The sequence below is a fragment of the Misgurnus anguillicaudatus genome, chromosome 14, assembly GCF_027580225.2.
Source record: "Misgurnus anguillicaudatus chromosome 14, ASM2758022v2, whole genome shotgun sequence".
Lineage (NCBI taxonomy): Eukaryota > Metazoa > Chordata > Actinopteri > Cypriniformes > Cobitidae > Misgurnus > Misgurnus anguillicaudatus.
The window spans coordinates 8,134,115-8,157,213 of record NC_073350.2 but is presented as its reverse complement, the minus strand read 5'-3'; the positions used below and the strand labels follow the sequence as shown (position 1 = coordinate 8,157,213).

General features: G+C 37.0%; 1 protein-coding gene across 1 annotated transcript in view; it reads right to left on the bottom strand.

Moving 5' to 3' along the window:
• The window catches only part of ttll7 (tubulin tyrosine ligase-like family, member 7), a 115,575-nt gene that overhangs the window by 3,350 nt on the left and 89,126 nt on the right, over positions 1 to 23,099 (bottom strand). The window contains exons 16-20 of the mRNA XM_055183322.2: positions 20,167 to 20,489; positions 16,268 to 16,393; positions 12,378 to 12,458; positions 8,212 to 8,372; positions 4,130 to 4,306 (exon numbers count right to left, since the gene is read on the bottom strand). Of these exons, the coding sequence (XP_055039297.1) occupies positions 4,130 to 4,306; positions 8,212 to 8,372; positions 12,378 to 12,458; positions 16,268 to 16,393; positions 20,167 to 20,489 (868 nt within the window). The remainder of the gene's footprint in view (positions 1 to 4,129; positions 4,307 to 8,211; positions 8,373 to 12,377; positions 12,459 to 16,267; positions 16,394 to 20,166; positions 20,490 to 23,099) is intronic.

Genomic DNA, 23,099 nt, shown 5'->3' with positions numbered 1-23,099 from the left:
GTATTAAAAAATAAATTCTTCATTTTACGCAAAATCCGATATCCGCCCTGTTATAACGTCATCTTTTCTATCTTTTTCCCAAAACGGCATAAACGCCAGTCCTCCTTTTCTGCAGAATACAATCACAACCAATCACAGCGCACCATTCCACGCATTGTAAGTGCAAAAATTGATCAACAATCAAGCTAAAACAAAATAGTAATTTTAATGGCATTGATAAACCTGTGATGGTTTTCTGTGAAGGGGAAGAAACGTAAGCCATCAACATCTAATAATTTACGTGAAAGGCACTCGGGCGAAAAAAAAATGTCGGCTGTTGTTTGTTCTCACACGACAGCATCAAGCTTCTGTCATGCTAACACACTGACCCCAGGGGATCTTATTAAAAAATTTACATTATTTTACACGAAGGCAACGTAAATCGAGCAGGACCAAAACATTTTACAGCTGATCGCTGTCAAAAAAGTTCAGCGACGACGTCCCAAGTATGACAGCAGCAATGACAGTGTTCATAATATGTACAAAAATAAGTGTTTTGGTTAAAGCCATTAATGTTTATTTTTTTAATCAGTGTATACCACTAGTCAACTTAATGAATATAACATGACAAAGATGAATGCACATTTATATATTAATTCAATAAATTTATAGCATTTTGAAAAAAAACCTTGTCATGGATTTATTGCATTTTGCAGAAATAATAATCAGTTTTTATAATAAATCTTTGAAAATCAAATTATGGATTTGAATTTTTTTATGTTTTTTAACCTAAAGATGCTATGTGAATGTTTGTGGTTTTCATCTTGTCACTTTCTTGGTATAGAAAACACGTTTTTACTCAAATTAGTCAAAATGGATTTATTGCATTTTGGAACCAAACTCTTCCTATGCATGTAAGTATATATATGAAAAGCTCAGATGCAAAACCCTCTAAACTCCACCTCCATCAAAAATAAGATAATGCTATCGGCACGCATGTCATCAAAAACTTTTCACATCAATTCACTTAATCCCGGCCACAGGTCATTCCGAAATACTCATTTGTTGGTTAATAATGCTTATGTTATTTACAAGAAAACATGTCAGTGTGTTTTGCATTTGAGTTCTTTATACCTATAGGACTGATGCTAATCTAACTAAAAAGATTTTTTTAAAGCCCTTCTGCAGAAAAGCAGACCCAAGATAAATGGGAAGAATCAAATTAAGTCTAAAGAAGAACGTCCTTGAATCTTCTTGAGTACACACTACAATACCACATAACGCCAGGCATGTTTCTGCAGTGCATTCACTACACTCGCCCGCATGATATAATTAAAGAGGACAGCTTGCTTCCTTTATTACCTAAGTGTTATGGATAATAAAAATCCCTGCATTCATGCAATGATGCATATCTTCGATCCATGATCCGGACAAACGTACCTTTCACATCATGCACGTGTGATCTTTTCTTGCATTCCTTTCATTAAAGCTTTAAAAACAAGGCCTGATTCTCAAATTCAATCCTCCAGACATGCAGGTGAGATCTCACGAATTGGTTTTGGGTTGGGGTTGTGCCTCATTACCATATTTTTCACTACAGACTGCTGAGTTTGGTCAACAAAAGGAAATGTCAAAGGAATATGAAATTCAAATATGAACGTATAAGAAGATGGGTCTTTCCGGCTCTAAAGAATTCCCAGTAAGGAAGTTTCATCCGTGAGAGAGAGCTCCATCACTCAGGGTCCAATCAGGCTGCAGGCAGTGTTTAATTGGACCTCTGTGAGGATTCCACCAGGTCTTTGGCTTTTGATCATTGAGCGGTTCTTGGAAAAACCTGCCAGTGCAAAGCCCCCGGAGAACCGCCAGCTGTCTAACCTTCGAAACTGTGTGTGCTTTACTAATTACACACAATCACTCTGAGATCTGCACATATCTCTTCTGTTTGCTTGTTTAAAGCCTTCACTTTATCATCCAACTGCCACGTCACACTTAAAACTTTGTGAGACGGAAAAGGAAACCAAATCCGTTCGCCAAATCTCGTATTACGTTTCTCAAGGGTCAGGTATTAGTTTTACGAAGTTTTCACAAGACAGAATAATTATGTTGGCAAAAACATTGTCCTCAACACATAACGTAACTTTATAATAAATAACAAAATATGTGTAGCATTATCATTCTGCAAAACGTTTTGCTCAAAAAAAATGTATTGTGTTTTTTAAGAGTAGCTTTTTATATTTCCTGTAAATATTTCCCAACACTATTCATGATGCAAGTCATATTTTTTCATAATCTGACATTTCCAGGCAAAACAGGATGTCTAATATCTATCCGGAAATGATTGGATTGCCAACTCTCATGACAGGTGGTTAGGGGGAGGAGTTTTAATGCAAGAGGGATTTGTGACATGAGCCGTAAAGAAAAGTCATTTCTGAGGTGAAGGAAATTGCTATAGTTGCAGGGATGCATTGTGACCATGTGTGTTAGGAAAGTAAATAAGGCCAAATCTGATTTCAGAATGACTAACATCTTTTCTAAAGTCATAAAGAAGTACGTCTGGGCTATTGTACAGAAGACAGTCACCTGACGGATCCAGACAAGGAGGATAGGAGGGGAAAGAGAAAGAAAGCCATATTGAGACATGCTCAGACATCATTTTCCTAACGAGGCGACGCAGATGCGGGCTCATTGAAAAATAACACATCCCCGAGGGCCGTTCCAGCATTGAGTCGGCAATGAGGCGTGTCCTTAGAGAACCCGAGCGATGGGAGAGAGCGGATGTTGGCGGGGACGGTGAGCGGAGAAGAGGCGGAAAAAACGACTGGCCGGTTTCTCTAAGGCCACACCCCCTCCAGGACACCGTGATCGGAAATGTGAATGAAAGCAGGTGCGCAAAGGTTGGTGGTCTCAGACTGGACATACTGCAGACGTGGGGGGCAAGAGTTTGATCCAAAATTTAGGGCAGTCTGAATGGTTCTGCATGATTCATAAACAATATAAGTGTTTAAATAAATGTAGAAATCTGTCATGTCTTTGATTATTTGGGTGATTCTCACGAAACCATTGAAACACCACGGCACTAATGATTTTAGCTTTAAAATGTGTAATATAGTAACATTAAAAAGCATCAGAATTAACACAATACTGTGTTGTACCTTGCACAATGTGTGATTTCATTATAAGAATTTATAATTGGAAATTTTATCTCATTTTCTGCTGAAATTCTCATTACCGCAATGTGTCCGGCTGTGTTTGAACATGCGGTATGTTGTAATTTAATCAAATGAACACAAAAATATTAAGAAAAAAAATAAATGGATGTTTTGCTAGACTACTTTAGATGACAGAATTTTTTTTACTGAATATTCATGTATAATAATACTGAAGAAAAATTAGGAAAATTATGTGTCCATGCCTGATGTTCTCATCCTCCGCAACACTTTTTGAGAACAGTTTAAGCACACATACAGAATTTTAATAAAGTTTGATTTTGAGTGACCAAGCACATGGACCAGTTACTTCAAGATGGCTACCAGGTAAGATCATTTTTTTACAGTTAATTTGAAATATTGTCTTGTCAGAATGCTTACACGACATTTTGATTATCATTACCGCAACAGATGCTTATTAAATGTTAATTTAATTAATAGAAGCATAATACTTTGATTTTAAATGCATGTGCAGAATCTCCAAATTATGTTCTTTCAGGTTTGTCATGTCATTTTGAAAATATGTCAGTGTTGATGTTTTCTGACTGTTGCGGTAATGAGAATTTTTTTAAATTATGCTACAAAAAGTGTTAAATGATAAGTAAAAGTTTTTAAATTAATGTTCCCATTTACTCCAGACTTTGTTTTTCAATGTCTGGTGGGAAAAAAAGTAAATTTAAGCAATTTTTACATTTTCATGCTTGACATTTTTAAAACCAAGTTTTCGTGAGAATCACCCATTTAGTTGCATTTACGTAATTTAGGAATTACCATAGCATTTAGTTCAAAGACTATAGGTGTTTAAAAACATCCACTCTTTAAAAACAATACACCTCTTTATTTTCTTTATTCTCTTTCAATGCATTACTAATATACATTTCTTTTAGCAACATCCTCCTTGACTGAAGCAATCAAGATGGAAAGTGGGATACTCAAAAGCGTACCTTGTGTCATCCCAGTCTGGACCGAGTCCGCTGAGAGAACTGCGGGAGTCGGCCACAAACTTGTAGACCACAAGCAGACAGTCTCTGCACAGCTGTACGACGCGCTGGCAGCACCTGAGCTCCAGAGTGGTCAGCACCTCACTGCTCTTATTGAACACGCTCTCCCACGATGACCTGCTGGGGGAACATACACACACCATAAATATTACAGCGTATTGTGTGGGCGACATAACCAAAATCAACAACAAACATTGATGTAATGCTGCTTTACACCAGCCGCGGTAGAGGCGTGAAGCGCAAGTGATTTTAATGTTAAGTCAATGTGAAGACGCGTTGACGCGCGTCTGGAGGTCTCACAGTGCGAATGAGGCGTTTGGGGCGCGCAGAAGAGGCCATTCCGCCTCATTCGTGTGTTTAGTTCGCGCGAATTGAGCGCCTGCCGCGGTACGCGCGAAATTGTGCTTTTTGTGCATTTTGCGTTTGACGGAATTTGCGGCTGACGCCAAAATAAAAAATTTGAACTTTGGCAGAATTTCCCGCAGCGTTAAGCAATCAGGAGCCTGCTTGCTGCTGTGTAATACACATTTCACTTTTGAGTCACGTGACGTTTACCGACCTGCGCCGTTTATTTTCCCCTTATAGTAAGGTTACCAAATACAAACCGGTAACTCTCTCGATAAATGCACCATCAACATCAGTCATCTTGCAAACAGACAACCGCATAGCACTTTCCCCTCCCACAAGAAGTCGATTTTGCCTCTGACGCACGTCAAATGCTTGCTTTTTCCGCACGTCTACTTCACTCTAGACGCGCAAATGCATTCAAACTGTTAAAGCGGCAAACTAGGCGCGGTTGGTGTAAACGTACCATTAGAGTAACTGCATGACCAAATATTTCAGAGTTGCGGTATATGTCATGGTTGTTTTTGCAAGAAATTTGCGGTAACAAGCTACAATATGTGACTTTTCCCTCTCTATCGCCAACTTTGTTTGAAACATTAAATCTTAGGTTGCTTATCTATACACAGGTTGACGTCAAACTGACAATTCTTGTGTAATCCTACCCTTATTATTATAAGCTTACCATTGCGAACTTGGGTATAGTAAGGAGACAGTTTTAACACATATTCCTGATTTTTTACATACTTGCTCACCCTACTGAAAAATCCAGCTAAGACCAGCATAAGATGGTAGCTGGTTTTAGTTGGTTTCCCGAGCCTGACAAAGCTGTTCAAGCTGATGGGTCAGCTGGTCGTCCAGCCTGAAAAGCCAAGTCCAGCTAGACAAGCTTAAAAAGTGACCAAAACACAGCTAGACCAGCTTGCTACGACAGGAAAACCAGCTAAAACCAAGCTGGGAGACCAGCTAAAACCAGCTCACCAACTTATGCTGGGCTTAGCTGGATTGTTCAGTAGGGCAAGAACTGATTTATGCTTATTTTCAACCAAACGTTACAGATTGCAGCTTTAAATAAGCATTTGCTATCCAGTAACTTTTTTACGTTACAGAGTTTCAACCATTTGAGATGACATATGTACAGTATGTACCAAAAGAGCAAAAATAAAGAAAAATCAGTAGGCAAACAGATAACCAGGACCCATCCAAAATAAAGGGAACAATTATTGACCCTAAGTGATAAAGTAAATAACTGTAAAAATATTTTAAAGAAAAATGTAAATATTAGGGCTGTTAATCGATTAAAATATTTAATCTATTTTAATCACAAGATTGTCATGAGTTAAAAAACTTTTATCAGTTTTAAATTTACCTTAATTTAACACTTTCAAGTTTTTAATACTCTAATCAACATGGGTGTGGACAAATATAGATGCTTTATACAAATGTATGTTTATTTTTAGTGAAAACATACTCATCACAGAGCATAAGGAACATAGACATGTTTCAAAGATAGTATATATGGTTTTTAAAGAACTTATTGTCTATTAAACACATGGAAAAAAGAAGATAAAAGTAATGGGAACTTGTATTTTATTTTTGTACAGAGCATTTAACTTATACCAGCCTGTTTACATTTTTGACAGAACCATCAGCCATTGTTTTGTTTTTTATATGAATTTTTCTTTCAGAACACCCTTTTCTTTCTCCATTTCTGTTTGCTGATGCATCATTTGTGACCTGTGCTGGCAAATTGAGTCGGAATGAGAACATTTTCAAAAATGAGTTATTTATAATTCGATATTCTCTATTAAAAACCCTCAAGACAATGCATGATTTGTTTGAATCTGACAAAACATGACAGAGTTAAACCTGTTTGAAGTTGATAGAGTCAGCAAAGTTAATTTTGAGAAAAATCCCAGATTTTTTAATGGTTCAAAAACAAAATTACCACATCCATTCCTTAAAATTACTGGTAAAACCAACAGATTTAGCACACACAGTCAAAAACAATATCAATATATGTTAAACTTTCTTTCTTTTATTTTTTGAGATTGACATTGAGACAGACAGCTTGAAGATCTACTGTAATACAAGGATCTAATATAATGTTAAACATCAGATATTTTTTCCCCAACAGTTTGTCAAAACCATAGACTGTAAAAAAATATGGACGTAGTGTCCGTGACATCACCTATTCGTTTGTGAAGATCGTTTTTGAAGCTTAAAGTAGGCGTTGCCTGCCGTCACCATCTTGGCCGCGTGTCACCGCGAATCACTCGCGGAAAAGCGAAAATGGGTAAAGAGGCGGGACGTGGGTGAAGCTGAGGTGTCTGTTTGCTGAAACCACGCCCGAAGAGGACTTAATGTCCTTTTTTTATGAAACCCTTTACTGGCTACGTCTCAATTTATCTAGATCAACAAAATTAGTGGCATTCAATTTTTTTTCGCGTAATGTGTTACGTACGCATTAATCTTGACAACCCTAAATATATTTAAAGCACAAGTTCATTTACTATAAATGTTGGGCCACACATTGGGGAGAATACAAAAATGAACTGTTTCCAATATGCAGAGAGTGTTGGTTTAGATATATGCAAGTAGGAAGCCCCAAGTTTTATAAAAAAAAATCTTTGATGAATCCCTCAATCTATTTTTCTCCAGTTTGGGGAAGTAAAAATGGAGTAAATAGGCGGTGCGGTTGATTACCAATGTGGTAAAATCCGGCGTCTGGCCAAGAGGGTCACAAAATAAAAGCTAAAAGTTTCAATGAAAGTTTTTCTGTACGTTTTAATCCAAACGTAGATGCAATTAAATTAGTCAGTGTACATATAACTGTTACACACATCAATCGAGTTAAACACTAACTCTAAACACCCCTTAATCGCAAGTTGACCTGTTTGGCATGTGCCCAGTTCTTTGCATTTATATGTAAATAACCTAAAACTGCACAGCATACAGTATACCATCAAACCACCTATCTCCGCTACAGCATAAAATGAAAATGTTCTACAAGCTTCTATTGTAATACATGCCGCCGCAACAAATCATCTGGAAAAGTAAAGGGGTTTGACTTTCGTTCATTTGACTGGCGTAGTGAGTCTCGTTTCTTCAAAGTCCTGGCGCAGCGAGGAGATTTGTTTGATTGTTGAGATGATGAAATGTAACGTCTGAGGATGTGAATTGTACATTACAGGCGGGGAGGCTCTGCAATGGTCTCCCCGCCGAGATCTCCTTCCCGTGCTAACGGCTCACGGGCCACCTTCACACATCAGACCCTGATTAAACAGAAGCAGCATGGGCCGCCGGCGCTGCCTCTAATCCCCCAGAGCTGCGTTCGTTCTCATCAACTCCAAATGGCCTGAACCTGGCTATATAACATCATTCACTCTCTGGCAATTACAAGAGTGAGTGGGCCATACAAAGTCCCTGAGAAGCCCCCGCGATGAGCAGAGGGAGAGGGGCGGTCGATAAAAAGGGGTCCCTGCTGTTTGCTCTCAGAGCTGATAAAATCACAGCATGTGCAAGTATACGTGTACAGTATCATAGCAGCGAGCTTGTTCATTTCTAAACGTGACTCTCAAAAGGAATGAAAGTCTATATCAAAGCTTCAAGTGAGCACAAAACTGAGGCCGTTTGTTCACGATCAAACTTCTGCTTTAGGGGCCAAACACGAACAAACTTACCCAGAGCTGGAGAGGCAGTTCCACAGACCCTGACCATGGCTCCAGAGTAGACGGCTGAAGACGCGGTTGAGAAGGCGATTAAGTCGAAGGCTGTCCACGTCCGGTTCGCTCCAGATCCTCTGCAGAACCTGCCGGATGTTGGTACGAACGATGTCCAAAACCTTCGTGTGAAAATCAAATGAACGTGGAACGATGTGAGTGATACTAAGCTTAGATTTTAATGTCAACACAAAATGACATTCAGAAATCATTTTACTGCAGTACTGTAAAAGATTCATATTAAAACAAAATGCTCCACAACAGATTTTTGTTTATCTTTAACAAAGAAAAAATGGATTGCAGCTTTAATGAGAACAAATTGTAGGGTGAGACTTCATTCTGTTCATCAGAAATGTATTGGATCCCAGTTATTGCAGTCGGGAATAGAGGTGAATGAATGGGAGTTTGCAGTGGATTATGGAGGACTGCTTCCCTCGTGAAACACTGCCAGCAGCCTCTTTTGAGAAGGTTTTTTACCTGAAACATGGAGGCTGAAGGTCAACCTCACCCATGAGAACATCCTTACTGGCAATACAGACTTGTAAGATATTTTGAGTGATTACACAGAAGCCAATGTTTTTGAAGCACCCAGAGGCTTTAAATGAAAAGGACACATTTTTTTGCAGTTTATGACAATGCAGGCAGCAAGAATTCGGTAATGGAGACATTTGTCTCTCATTTCCATCAATTCTTAGACATTTTCTCTTCTCACATACTCTTTATTAACATAATGATACACAATGCTAACATGCACAATGAGCTAAATAAGATCAGAAACGTATTAAACTAAACAGGGTTAATCTGAAGTTTACTTCAAATTATGTTGACCTTAAAGTAACTGTTTAACTTCAATGCTGATATATAACCTAATACACCAGTACACTTTAAAATAAGGTTTGTGTTTGTATTTGCAAATGCATTAGCTAACATGAACAATGATTGTCTGAATTGTCTTTGTTATGACAACTTGACATAAACCAATAAATCATAACTTGTCATAAATCTGTCATAAACATAACATAGCAGAATAATTATCAAACTTAAGAAACTATCTAGCTTTATGTCTTAACATTACATTAAATACCTTAACAAAATGCAACAGACAGGTCAAAACCAGGTTGCCCGCACAGAGTCTGTGAGTTGCCCATCAAAGCACTTAATTGTAAAAGTCTTAATTGTAATATTTATTTGTTGCATCTTTTTTATTTTAGCTTGGCTTCTTTTATGTATGTTAATATTTTAAACAATGATAAAACATATCAACATGTAAAATAAAATAAACAAGTAAAACAAAAACGTTTTGAGTAGATAAATATCAAAAAGTAGCCCTCCAGATTGTTTTTTTTCCATTGTGGTAGCCCTTGCTCACAAAAAGGTTGGAGACCTCTGGCTTAAACCATTATTGTTCTATTTTCATTTAATCTAAGGTAAATCGGTCTTCCAAAAACTATTTGACAGAGTATTAATAAGTAATGACATTTTAATGACAAATTATATTTGTAGCACTATAGTTGAGGTCAAGAAAAATATTAATGACGCTGTTTTAAAACTATTTGACAGAGTATTAACACTTAATGACATTTTAATGACAAATTATATTTGTAGCACTGTAGTTGAGGTCAAGAAAAATATTAATGATGCTGTTATAAAACTATTTGACAGAGTATTAACACTTAATAACATTTTAATGACAAATTATATTTGTATCACTGTAGTTGAGGTCAAGAAAAATATTCATGACGCTGTTTTAAAACTATTTGACAGAGAATTAACACTTAATGACATTTTAATGACAAATTATATTAGTATCACTGTAGTTGAGGTCAAGAAAAATATTCATGACGCTGTTTTAAAACTATTTGACAGAAAATTAACACTTAATGACATTTTAATGACAAATTATATTTGTAGCACTGTAGTTGAGGTCAAGAAAAATATTCATGACGCTGTTATAAAACTATTTGACAGAGTATTAACACTTAATGACATTTTAATGACAAATTATATTTGTACCACTGTAGTTGAGGTCAAGAAAAATATTTATAACGCTGTTACAAAACTATTTGACAGAGTATTAACACTTAATTACATTTTAATGACAAATTATATTTGTATCACTGTAGTTAAGGTCAAGAAAAATATTTATAACGCTGTTATAAAACTATTTGACAGAGTATTAACACTTAATGCAATTTTAATGACAAATTATATTTGTAGCACTGTAGTTGAGGTCAAGAAAAATATTCATGACGCTGTTATAAAACTATTTGACAGAGTATTAACACTTAATGACATTTTAATGACAAATTATATTTGTAGCACTGTAGTTGAGGTCAAGAAAAATATTCATAATGCTGTTATAAAACTATATGACAGAGTATTAACACTTAATGACATTTTAATAACAAATTATAGTTGTACCACTGTAGTTGAGGTCAAGAAAAATATTCATGATGCTGTTATAAAACTATTTGACAGAGTATTAACACTTAATGACATTTTAATGACAAATTATATTTGCACTGTAGTTGAGGTCAAGAAAAATATTCATGACGCTGTTATAAAACTATTTGACAGAGTATTAACACTTAATGACATTTTAATGACAAATTATATTTGTATCACTGTAGTTGAGGTCAAGAAAAATATTCATGACGCTGTTATAAAACTATTTGACGGAGTATTAACACTAAATGACATTTTAATGACAAATTATATTTGTATCACTGTAGTTGAGGTCAAGAAAAATATTCATGACGCTGTTATAAAACTATTTGACAGAGTATTAACACTTAATGACATTTTAATGACAAATTATATTTGTACCACTGTAGTTGAGGTCAAGAAAAATATTCATGACGCTGTTATAAAACTAGTTGACAGAGTATTAACACTTAATGACATTTTAATGACAAATTATATTTGTAGCACTGTAGTTGAGGTCAAGAAAAATATTCATGACGCTGTTATAAAACTATTTGACAGAATATTAACACTTAATGACATTTTAATGACAAATTATATTTGTAGCACTGTAGTTGAGGTCAAGAAAAATGTAGTTGAGGTCAACTAGTTATAAAACTATTTGACCGAGTATTAACACTTAATGACATTATAATGACAAATTAAATTTGTATCACTGGTAAAAAGTGGTCAGTTATGTTGTCTTGGTTATGTCAAGTTGTCATAACAAAGACATCTCAAACAATGTCATCTTTGCATTAAAAATGACATAATTGAATGACTGACACTTAATGACATAAAGTGACATAAACGTGCATAAAATCTCATCCATGTTCAAGGCACGTGTCATGTCATGATTATGAATGTGTCATGTCAGTCTTATGAACACCCCTTCAAGTAAAGTGTTACTAACACATCTAGTGGAGTTGCTGCTTTCTGTCTATTACTTACAGTACAGTGTAGGCAAATAAAGTAAATGTACACCTAATAAAACAGTGAGTGATCCTAATTTGTATAACCTCTTGTAAAATTTATTTTGCTACAAAAGAGCAAAATGTTATGGAGACAGCATTCGGTGATCCATTAACTAAACTAAACGCCCAACTGAACTGATTTACTAAAATAAATCAGACTTTCCAATGCAACTTGAAGGGTAAAGACTGCGAAGAGCGAAACTGCAAAGTAAGAACACCACAAGAGTAACGACATGAGCTCCCCTCCACCCTCCTTCTGCTGGTCGACATCTGTGATGTGACTTTCAACAATATGGCTGAATTAATGGGCGTCTGTGTGAGAGACGTTAACTCTATTCTGACTGATCCCTCGACTTCAGCTGATAATCAGCTTGAGGAACGAAACAATTCCTCATTATATCAGTCTGTCAAGCCCACCCTACCACACCCACCCTACTGTTATAAATCAAAATACCTGAAGCCTGCCGACATCACCTGTCGTTCACTACTGTAACAGTGCTGAAATTGAGTGGGTTAGTACGGTTTCAACTTCTTGCATCATGCGTTTTGTTAAAAGCCGAAACAAACGTCACTTACTTTTCTTATACTCTTTAAGATCAATAAGCATTTAAATATCCAACATACGCCTTTGTCACTCAAGACATGATCAAATGATAATTTGGCATTAAGGAACTTCATTTGTTAACTCACCTTTCTCTGTTTGGTGGCGTCTAACTTCACCAGCCAGTAAGACGCCACTTTTGGTTTATGGAACTTCCAGTTGTTCAGTATCTAAGGAAACAGATGTATTCATTTTGTCATTGTTAGGACAGTGTCAGACAAGGTAAATGAATATTGAGTAACATTTAATTTCTAATTGTTGACATGATATAATTCATGTTTATCTGTCCAACATTTGAAGGTCCCTTACTCACTATGTCTACTGGATGTGTACCCATTTGTTTATAAGATACTGGGGCAACCAGAATTAGGAACGCTTTCCAACAACCTCACCAAAAGAGACGGGGAACACACAGCGACAAAGTCAATGGCATTGTGTTTGCAACATAAGAAATATATGAAGAGTTTGGTTCCAAAACGCGATAAATCCATTTTGACTAATTTCGGTAAAAATGTGTTTTCTATACCAAGAAAGTGACAAGATGAAAACCATTATTTTCTGTTACAAACTTTCACATAGCATCTTTAGGTTATAATAACATTAAAAATTCAAATACATAATTTGATTTTCAAAGATTTATTATAAAAACATTTTTTTTTCACAAAATGCAGTAAATCTATTGAATCAATATATAAATGTGCATTCATCTTATATTCATTTAGTTGACTAGTGGTATACACTGATTAAAAAAATAAATATTAATGGCATTAACCAAAACACTTACTTTGTCATATTAAGAACACTGTCATTGCTGCGGTTATACATGGGATGTAGTCGCTTAACATTTTTCACAGCGATCAGCTGTAAAATGTTTTGGTCCTGCTCGATTTTCGTTGACTTTGCGTAAAATAATGGGACGTTTTTCATAAGATCCTCTGGGGCCAATGTGTTAGCATGACAGAAGCTAACAGGGAACAAGCAACCGGCATTTTTCTGTCTCCCGAGTGCCTCTCGCATAAATTATTATATGTTGATGGCTTACGTTTCTTTCCCGTCACAGAAAACCATCACGGGTTTATTAATGTTATTAAAGTATTATTTTGTTTTTGTTGACCACGAAGTACAAGATGAGGTAAACTAGGATTCTGTGTACTCAACGGGCTGCCATTGTTTGTTTACATTGTGTGAATGGTGCTCTGTAATTTGTGGAGCGGATTTATTGCATTCTGTGAAAAAAAGGAGGAGTGGCGTTTATTGTGTTTTGGGAAAAAAGGGAGAAAAGATGACAGAATAACATGGCGGATATTGGATTTTGCATAAAATTAAGAATTTACTTTTAAATACTGACCTGAAATAATACTGATTTTGGCAGTAACTCATTTTTTTAATGGCATTTATCACGCTTTGGAACCAAACTCTTCATATAGACATTTTTAGTTGTTTAGCCCAGTGGTTCCCAACTCCAGTCCTCAGGCCCCCCTTCCAGAACTTTTAGATGTCTCCATATATAAAACACCTGATTCAGTTTATCAGCTCGTTATTGTGTATATTAAAGGATTACACCACTTTAAAAAAATTCCCCCATGACATCCAAAATGTTGATGTCTTCCTTTGTTCAGTCAAGAAGAAAGTTTTTTTGAGGAAAACATTCCAGGATTTTTCTCACTTTAATGGACTTTATTGGACCCCAACAGTTTACAGTTTAACTGCAGTTTAAAGTTGCAGTTTCAACGCAGCTTCAAAGTGCTCTAAACAATCCCAAATAAGGCATAGGGGTCTTATCTAGCAAAACAATTGTCATCTTCGACAAGAAAAATAAAAAATATGCACTTTTAAACCCCAATTTCTTGTCTTGCACTAGCAGTGTGAAGTGCTAGCACGACCTCACATCGTACGTCATGACGTTGAAAGGTCACATGTTACATATGTGAAACAATAAACAATATATTAAACAATAAACCAGGATTCTCACACTTTAGTTAATTTCAAATTCAAGAACCTTTCAAGGACTAATACCCTCAAATTCAAGGACTAAATGTGGGGACACATTTCAAGTGAGAGCAAGGTTACATCGTGTTACCTTTTAAGATACATTGTTACAGTTCCCTTTGGAGGGAACTCGCGCTGCGTCACTGCATTGACACTTTGTGGACGCCTCCAGGGGTAAGTGCGTCTGAATGTGTATATTAAATTCAACCAATGGTGAGGCTTAACGACAAAGACAGGAAGTATATCAAGGGAGACGCAGTGTCTCATTCCCTTCTCAGGGAACAACAGTTACATAAGTAACCTGAGACGTTTTCATGTGTCAAACACAACTATGCAAAAAAGCATTTTGGTATGAATCAACATTCGCATACAGAAGATAAACATTTAAAGACAACAGTTTAGCAAGTGTGCTTAAAAAGTCTAGATTTTTTATGATATTATCCTACACTACACAGGGAATAATATGGATTTTTTTCCAAAAATCTTCTTGCATAAAATAGATTCAAGCACTTTCAATGACCTGTAACTATGTATGTATATTTTACCAAACTTCCCAGGACCTTGAATTTTCCCTCTCAGATTCACAAACATTCAAGGATTTCAAGGACCCGTGGAAACCCTGATAAACTAACACAAGGATATTAATTAATATCATTCCACATACAACAATTTCGGAACGCTCCTCTTTCTCCACATTTGTAAACACTGGGGTGACGCCGATATGATATATGACGTGAGGTCGCACTAGTTTAATTTCTTCTCGACTGAACAAAGAAAGACATCAACATTTTGGATGACATGGGGTGAGTAAATTATCTGGATTTCATTTTTAAGAAAGTGGAGTAATCCTTTAAGGAAACATTTCAAACATTTTGGAAGAAGCCTGATGAGTGGAATCAGGTGTTTAATATAAGGAGACATTCTGGGAGGGAGGGGGGCCTTGAGCACCGAGTTGGGAACCGCTGGTTTAGCCTATTTTAATGCTTGTTTGGTCTTGTATTAAATAATTTTAAGTCATCTTGAGGCCCCTTGGAAATTTGTTAAGGTCACCGGTTTAGAAACACTTTAATTAGACAATAATTTATCTGTCAAAAAATTGGCCTTAAGCAAAATCCACCCACCCAATTATGAATCTAAATTCAATCTGAAAGAAAACCTTTTAGAATAAAAAAACTATTCTGTGCTAGAATTTCTAGATACATTTAGAAAGCATCCGTCTGTCTGTCTATCCAGCTAATCTGTCTTCTTCATGCCTCTCTCCTTCATTCACATTCTGATGACAAAGACCTTGAATGATAACACAGCATTCACACATGCTGTCTCCCCACATTATACATTTTTAACACATTAAACAAGGATTTGAATCTTTGAACATCATTTTACATTATCAATAATATATTCTCACTCTTATTGTTGAGTCCTGTTGGTACCCGTGAATGCTGGTTCTGTTGAATACCTTCTGATACATGTCACTAAAATGTAAGTGGATGAACTATGGCCGTGTGAGTGTGTGATGATGGTCAATATGGTCATAAGCATTCATCTTTCTTGTATATATCATCATTAAATCATTTAGACTGTAAATGAGACGATGCATAATATTACAAGCTTTCACGGGCAACCGTGCCAAAATACAGTATTTCTCTCTATTTAAATTTCACCTGCACATGTTTATTTATGCTTCCCCCATTAAAAGTTGTGTTTATGTGTAAATGTATGCCAGATCCATTGGGCTGATCATGCTGGAGTAAATGAATACTGAGAAGTGTCTTAAACAGGTGCCGTCGGCCAGCTGTGTTTCTGCGCGGACAGCTAATGGCTCTCATTAACCATACAGGTGGACGGCTAATGAGTCTACATACAACAAGAGACTCTGAGAACGGCTCTGGATTCGATCGACTTCAAATGAGTTTAGGGAACGAGAGTAACAGAGCATTCGGTTTGCCCGCCCTGACCGAACGCTTTGCTTTGTCTCAGCGGCGCTTCTCACCTCGTCCAGCACGGCCTCTGCCTCCTCTTCGCTCTTCCCCGGGTAACGAATCCTCATCTCTCCGAGCGCCGCCAGGGTCTGCTGCATCAGCTCCGCTTCCCGCTCTTTACTCAGCGGGGTCTCCCCCTGCTCACGTACAGGGTACAATAAAGATGAATTAGAGAGCGGCGACTTTCTCCACAGTCATCAGCTTTGTTTCATCTCTGTGAGTCTTGCTGTGAGACTTTGCTCCCAGCAAGATGTCTCGTTTCTGAAATGAAGCTTCATTAAAGGAGCAAAATCTTTATAAATGCAGAATATATACGATTTAATCAGACTCCAACCATAACCATATTACCAAGTCTGTTCTCATTAAAATTTGTAAGAACATGTGTTGGTCAAATTTCACACCAAAAATGCAAAAAATGTCATAAAGACACCTTTATCTAAAGCAACTTACAGTGCATTACAAAGCATACAGTTTTATGTGTGTATGACCTTTTGTGCTGCTAATGCAATGCCCTACCAACTAAGCTAGAGGAACATCTTTGTGTCTTTTAATCTGTTTTACAACCAATAATGCAAAAAATATTAAATAACAAACAAATAAAAAAACTACTTATTATTCATATAAAATAAAAAATATCTTCATTCAAAGCAGAATTTCATTTTGGGGTGAGGTGATACGTGGACATTATGAGATTCACTTCATAAAGCGATGCCTAAACCAAGCACAAGGTTTATAAGACGAATAATGCCTATGCTTATTGGACCCCGAAATAAACACTTAGTCCTATTAATAGAACATTTTTGTTAAAAAAAGAGCACTGCGCCTTATTAAACAAAGCATCAGGTTTTTATTATAACTGGACTTTAAAGCAGGAAATTAGCACATAAATGTGATGATCACACCACCCTATTCAATCCAACTGAACGGAGCACGTATAGCTTTAGTAGTCTGTCTTGCTAAACTCGATCTAAAGTCTCATTAAAAAGCATAAAACATTGCAGTAGTTTGTATTGTTTTTTTTTCTGATTAATAATCCTTAATGAGAGTTTGAACAAAGAGGAACACCGGTATTTATAAGATGAATGTGCTCATAAATACAGGCCTAATTTTGCCTCATATTCTGAATTTTTTCAGCGCTATGACTGATTTCCCTCTCTGAGGTGTGCCGAAAGAGACTCAGACTACAAGAGCAGATATTATGGTGTTGAAAAGGAAAAGATTGCAATTGTGATAGCGTGTGTGTGCTAACTTTATTGTTTGATGGATTGAATTGACTGGGAAGAACGATGGGAAAATAAAAATGATATTTGTCATTTTTACAGGAGAAAGCTTTCCCAGATCTTCAGCATATCAGCCAATGTTGCTAAACATCTGTTCGGTCCTCTCTAGAGGACATCTTAAGTATAAAAAAGTAGATATGGATTTGTGAGGAAGACTATGGTAAGATTCGGATACTACTGTATGCCGTGTTGTGTATAATGCATACTACTGCATGATGTTTTAAAAAAAAATCTGATTGCTACCTGATCAAACCACATCTAATTAAAATGAGATGTTTGCAATTATGTTGCAGTTAAAGTGAAATCCTATAAAAAACCTATTAAAATATACGTGCTCTTTAACTCTTTCCCCGCCACTGATGAGTTATCTCGTCAAATAAGAGAAAACACTTCCCTGCCAATGACGAGTTTTTCCGGCAATCCATATTTCCACTATTATTCACTAAATTATCCACTTGATCAACACACTGACATGACTGGTTACACGCTTGTGACATAGGAAACAGGAGAGGTTTCAAATCATGTTTTTGAGACTTGATAGTCTTTGGTAAACAGCAGTTTTAAAGAAAAAAATTATGAATTTGCATATTAGAAAACACCACATGAACATATAAACAACATTAAGAACTTGATGTTCACCATAGGGGGACTTTAAGGGAAACGTCTCAGTTACGTATGTAACCCTCGTTCCCTGAAGGAAGGGAACGGAGACGTCACATCGTGACCGACAAATTGGGAACTCGCTTACTGCTTCGAGTACTACTAAAACGCCAATGAACTTGGCGTTGAGGTATTTGCATAATGCCGGCGCCGGCCCGCCAGGTGCGTATATAAGCCCCACGTGCAGAATACGAAATTAGCTTATTTTCGCTAAGAAAGCCGAGAATCAGTGTTCGGCCATAATCAGCGGGGAGCAGCACCTGTGGCGACGGGACGTGACGTCTCCGTTTCCTTCCTTCAGGGAACAGGGTTACATATGATAAGTTAACTCGTCAAATAAGAGAAAACGTTTCCCTGCCAATGACGAGATTTTCCGGCAATCCATATTTCCGCTATTATCCACTAGGGCTTAGTATCGATTCATATGTTCCAGATCGATTCGATTTAGATTCACAAGCTATCAAATCGATTCGATTTAGATTAAATTTTCGTTTCTGGTTATCGGGACGGTTTTTAAACTCGATTCTCGATTCAACTCAATGAATATAGAATTTATACAAATACTATATTGATAAAAAAAGAACAGTAAACAGCAGTTTACAAGTGGGTAATTAATAAAAATAAGTTAAAAGCCACAACACTATCGTTGTCGTCTTGCTTTCGAAATCTAAAATGCTTCCATACCTCTGACTTTTTATGTGAAGGTGGCATCAACGTCAATGAAGCACCTGAAACCACCATTTTAAGCACTGAATGAATGAATGACAGGCTGGCCTCTCGCTCCTTGGTAACATCGCACAAGGCAAAAAACGGGGTGACATCTAGTGAGAAGACTAGTAATTACATTAACGTTAATCTTACGTTTAATGTTTGCGGAAATAAATATGAAATTCTCTTTGAGAATCGATTTTGAATCGACCACGTAAAAAAACGATTAATCGGAAAATCTATTTTTTGCCCAGCCCTATTATCCACCAGGTGGCGCTCTTACCCAACTTATAAAACCCAGAAGTAAGCCCTTAAGGTAAACAGTTCAAACTCCATGTATGTTTTGTGGATAGCTCTGAATCTCTATCAAAAGTCCTTTACATAAATGCAATTATCTCCGATTTTTTTTATTACGCATATTGAGAGGTGATTAAAAGAGAATAAATAAAGATAGGATAAAACGTTTATTTTATTTTATTTTATTTTTTAAAGCGGATGGTGTGTACTTTAATTTTATATATTGTATGTTTATATATTTAAATAAGAACATTTTCTGGACTGCCTTGAAAATAATTAAAAAAAAAATGCTGGATGCTGGCAACTTTTTTTAAAACACTGGCAGGGAAAGAGTTAAAGTGCCCCTGTGGTTGATAATTTTATCCCTTAAAACTCATCATTTTAATAATCAAAATGAAATTTATACATGCTTCATGCAACTTAAAATACTTAAAATATCTGGAATGTAATTCTACACCCTTGTTTCATTCTGTATACGCAGATTCGTGAATATGCCAATTAGTCCCCGCCTCCACTCAGTCAAACCAGTTTGGACTAAATGATCCACTTGATCAACACACTGACATGATTGGTTACACGCTTGTGACATAGGAAACAGGAGAGGTTTCAAATCATGTTTTTGAGACTTGATAGTCTTTGGTAAAAAATAATTTGCATATTAAAAAACACCACATGAACATATAAACAACATTAAGAACTTGATGTTCACCATAGAGGGACTTTAAGGGAAACTGATTTTCTTATTTCTTTTGGGTCAAATATGACACAATAAGTTTTGAGTTTTACTCTGATATATCGTTTTGGTGTATTCTGCACACTGGAAATAAAATATTACATTAACCACACTACATTGTGTGCATAAGTCAATCTGTGTATGCCAAGCATGTAGACAGCTGCACAGTGCACATAGTACACATACTGCAAAAAAGTAGCATGCTAGTATGCCATATTAAAGAGACACTTGCCGTGTTGGGGTGAATGGCACCCAAACTGCTGCTATGTGGAACTCTGTTTGCAGAACTGTTGCGACTGAGCGACTGGGAACGAGACGCTGTGTGTGCTCTCAATGGGGTCATCGTCATAGTGGGTGCTGTTTGAGAGGCTGCAGTTGGGGCATTAGCCATCTGAGTAGCTGTTTTTGGCCGTCTGGTCTCGTTGGTGGGTGATTGCGCAGTAAGAGAGGATATGGAGCGCGGACAGGACATGGAACGGCGGATGAGTCCGGAAAGGTTGGGTGAGGAGGAAGGACCCCGCAGCGGTTTAGGGACGGGTTTCCAATGCACACGACCTGAAAACAGAAAACCAAGAGTTTAGCAAAACATTTGACCTAAAGATTTAAGACGCACGCTCACTTTATCCTGGGTCAGAACAGAAATTAAGTCTAGCGAGAGAAATGGCCAACATCAAACATCAACTGTGGCTGAAAGGCTTTGAATAATCACCAAATCACATAGTCATCTTGCAGGTCATGCTGCTGTCAGGTTTCCAACTCAGGATCAGGCCGGACAGCCCGTCCGAACACACATACATATGATTCAGTGATTTTGAATGACCTCCAGTTTGTGAGCTAGCCAGCAGCATTGCTGCTCCATTGGTGAATCTTAAGGGAGGGCGCTTGCCAAATGTGGTATTACAGAAGCTTAGCTCAGACTGCAGATGGCCTCTGGGCAGTGTGTGGCCGAGGGGGCAAAACAAAGTCACCCCAGAATGCCCTAACGCCCCCTCTCATGGTAACCCAATCACCGGCGACCCCTCGCATACCAAATAAACCTGTCAGCCTGCTTCTTTGTCCCTTTTTCAGTGGCTAATGGGAAAGTCATGGGTTCAATTGCGTCAGCTACAAAAAAATCGATGGGCTCCATTTTCTGTGGCAATTTCTGTGAATAGGGCAAAATGTATGCTCTAGAGTAGGAACAGCTAGTTATGTTAAGCAAACTATTATCTAACATAGTAATAAAATGCTTTCTATAAAGATTTATATACACCCCCTGTCTAAATTGTGATTTGGTTTACAGATATACAGTTTACTGTAGGAAAATGTTTTTTGACAACCTTAAAGGCGTTTGAAAAACGTTTTGGAAAAGGGAGTCAGGCCGACTACCAAAACACACTTATAGCCAATCAGCAGTAAGGGGCGTGTCTACTAACCGACATCCTTGCCGGGGTTGCGTGTGTGTGGGGCGGGTCTATCAAAAGAAAGTCCAGATTCTATTGGGGTAGGGGCGTATATGTTAAGGTGATTTCAAATATCAACATTGGCTTTCAAAAATTGTGCACTCTGCCTTTAAATCTTTTACCCCGTTAAAAGGTTTGCAAATCATTTTTTTTATTAATGTAAAATATACTTTTGTCAAAAGCTACTGAAGCTACACAAAATAAAGACATTTGGTCCCAAACTACACCCCACTGACAGACAGGGTTAAGGCATAATCTTTTGCTTTGCCATATTAGAAATGCTTTACCATTATTTCAAGATGACAACATGTGACGCTCAACTCGAAGCTGTTCCTGCCATCAGACTAGGAATTGTGGGTTTCTAAAGCAGCAGAGGGCCCTATTTTAATGATCTAAGCGCATGGTCTAATGTGCACAGTGCAAGTGCATTTAAGGCATGTCAAAATCCACTTTTGCTAGTTTAACGGCGGGGAAAATGGTCTATGCGCCTGGCACACAGTCTAAAAGGTCTCTTAAAGAGTGTGTTTTGGGCGTAACATGCAATAAACCAATGAGGGTCTCATCTCTCATACCCTTTAAAAGCCAGTTGCGCTTGCGCAAAGGCACAAAAATATTTACATGGCAGAGTTTGTAAGCGGAAAAATTTTAAGCAGAGAAAGAAGACCACCATTTTAAGATTGGTGTTAAAAAATTGCATTGTGTTTTGTTCATTATAATGGTTATTTGTGTAATTAAGGCTTTGGTTCGCTTTAAAAGCCATTATTTCAATCATGGAGTATTAAAGGAATAGTCTACTCATTTTCAATATTAAAATATGTTATTACCTTAACTTGCGATACAAGCCTATGATACAATACATTAACTCTTTCCCCGCCAGCGTTTTTTTTTTAAAGTTGCCAGCCAGCGCCAGCATTTTTTATGATTTTTACAAAAGTTTAATGCCTTCCAGAAAATGTTTTTCTTTAAATATACAAAGAAACAATATATCAAATGAAAGAACAGACCCTCTCCTTTCAAACAAAAAACACGTTTCATCCTACTTTCATCTGTTCTCTTTTATCACCTCTCAAATATGGGTAGGTTTCTTCAAAAACACCCAATGTTGAGCAAAAAGCTGAGATAATTGCATTTTTTTGAAGGACTTTTAATAGAGATCAGATGCAGAGGGATCTCTTTCACGTGAGGCGCTACTTCCAGGTTGTATAAGTTGCGGATGTTCACCTGGTGGATAATAGTGGTATTGCGGAAAGCCGGAAATTCTCGTCATTGGCAGGGAAGCGTTTTCTATTAATTGACGCGTTATCTCGTCAATGGCGGTGAAAGAGTTAAAAGATACATATGAAGCGACTACTGTTGCGATACAATGTGATTCACCCCATTACGATGCACTGCTATACAATTTAATATATAACTCCATTTTGTGTATTTACTACGTTCGCCAACTGTACTTCCACGACACAACAAGGTATGCAAAGGCTTTAGGCTATAAAAGCAATTGTTTAACTAAAAGGCACCACAATACAAGAAAATGGCATCTACTTCCAAGTAAATGCTTTGGACCCACCCACATTTTTTTGGATTTGTAATTACTTGAAGGAGGAAAGGTCTACCTCTGCCATGTTATGTGACTTTCATGACACGCCTCAGTTTCCGTAGTGTTGTGATACGCCAGCAGGTGATAAGTCCACAGGACATAGCAACAGTTTAGAGAGGCTAAAGCAAT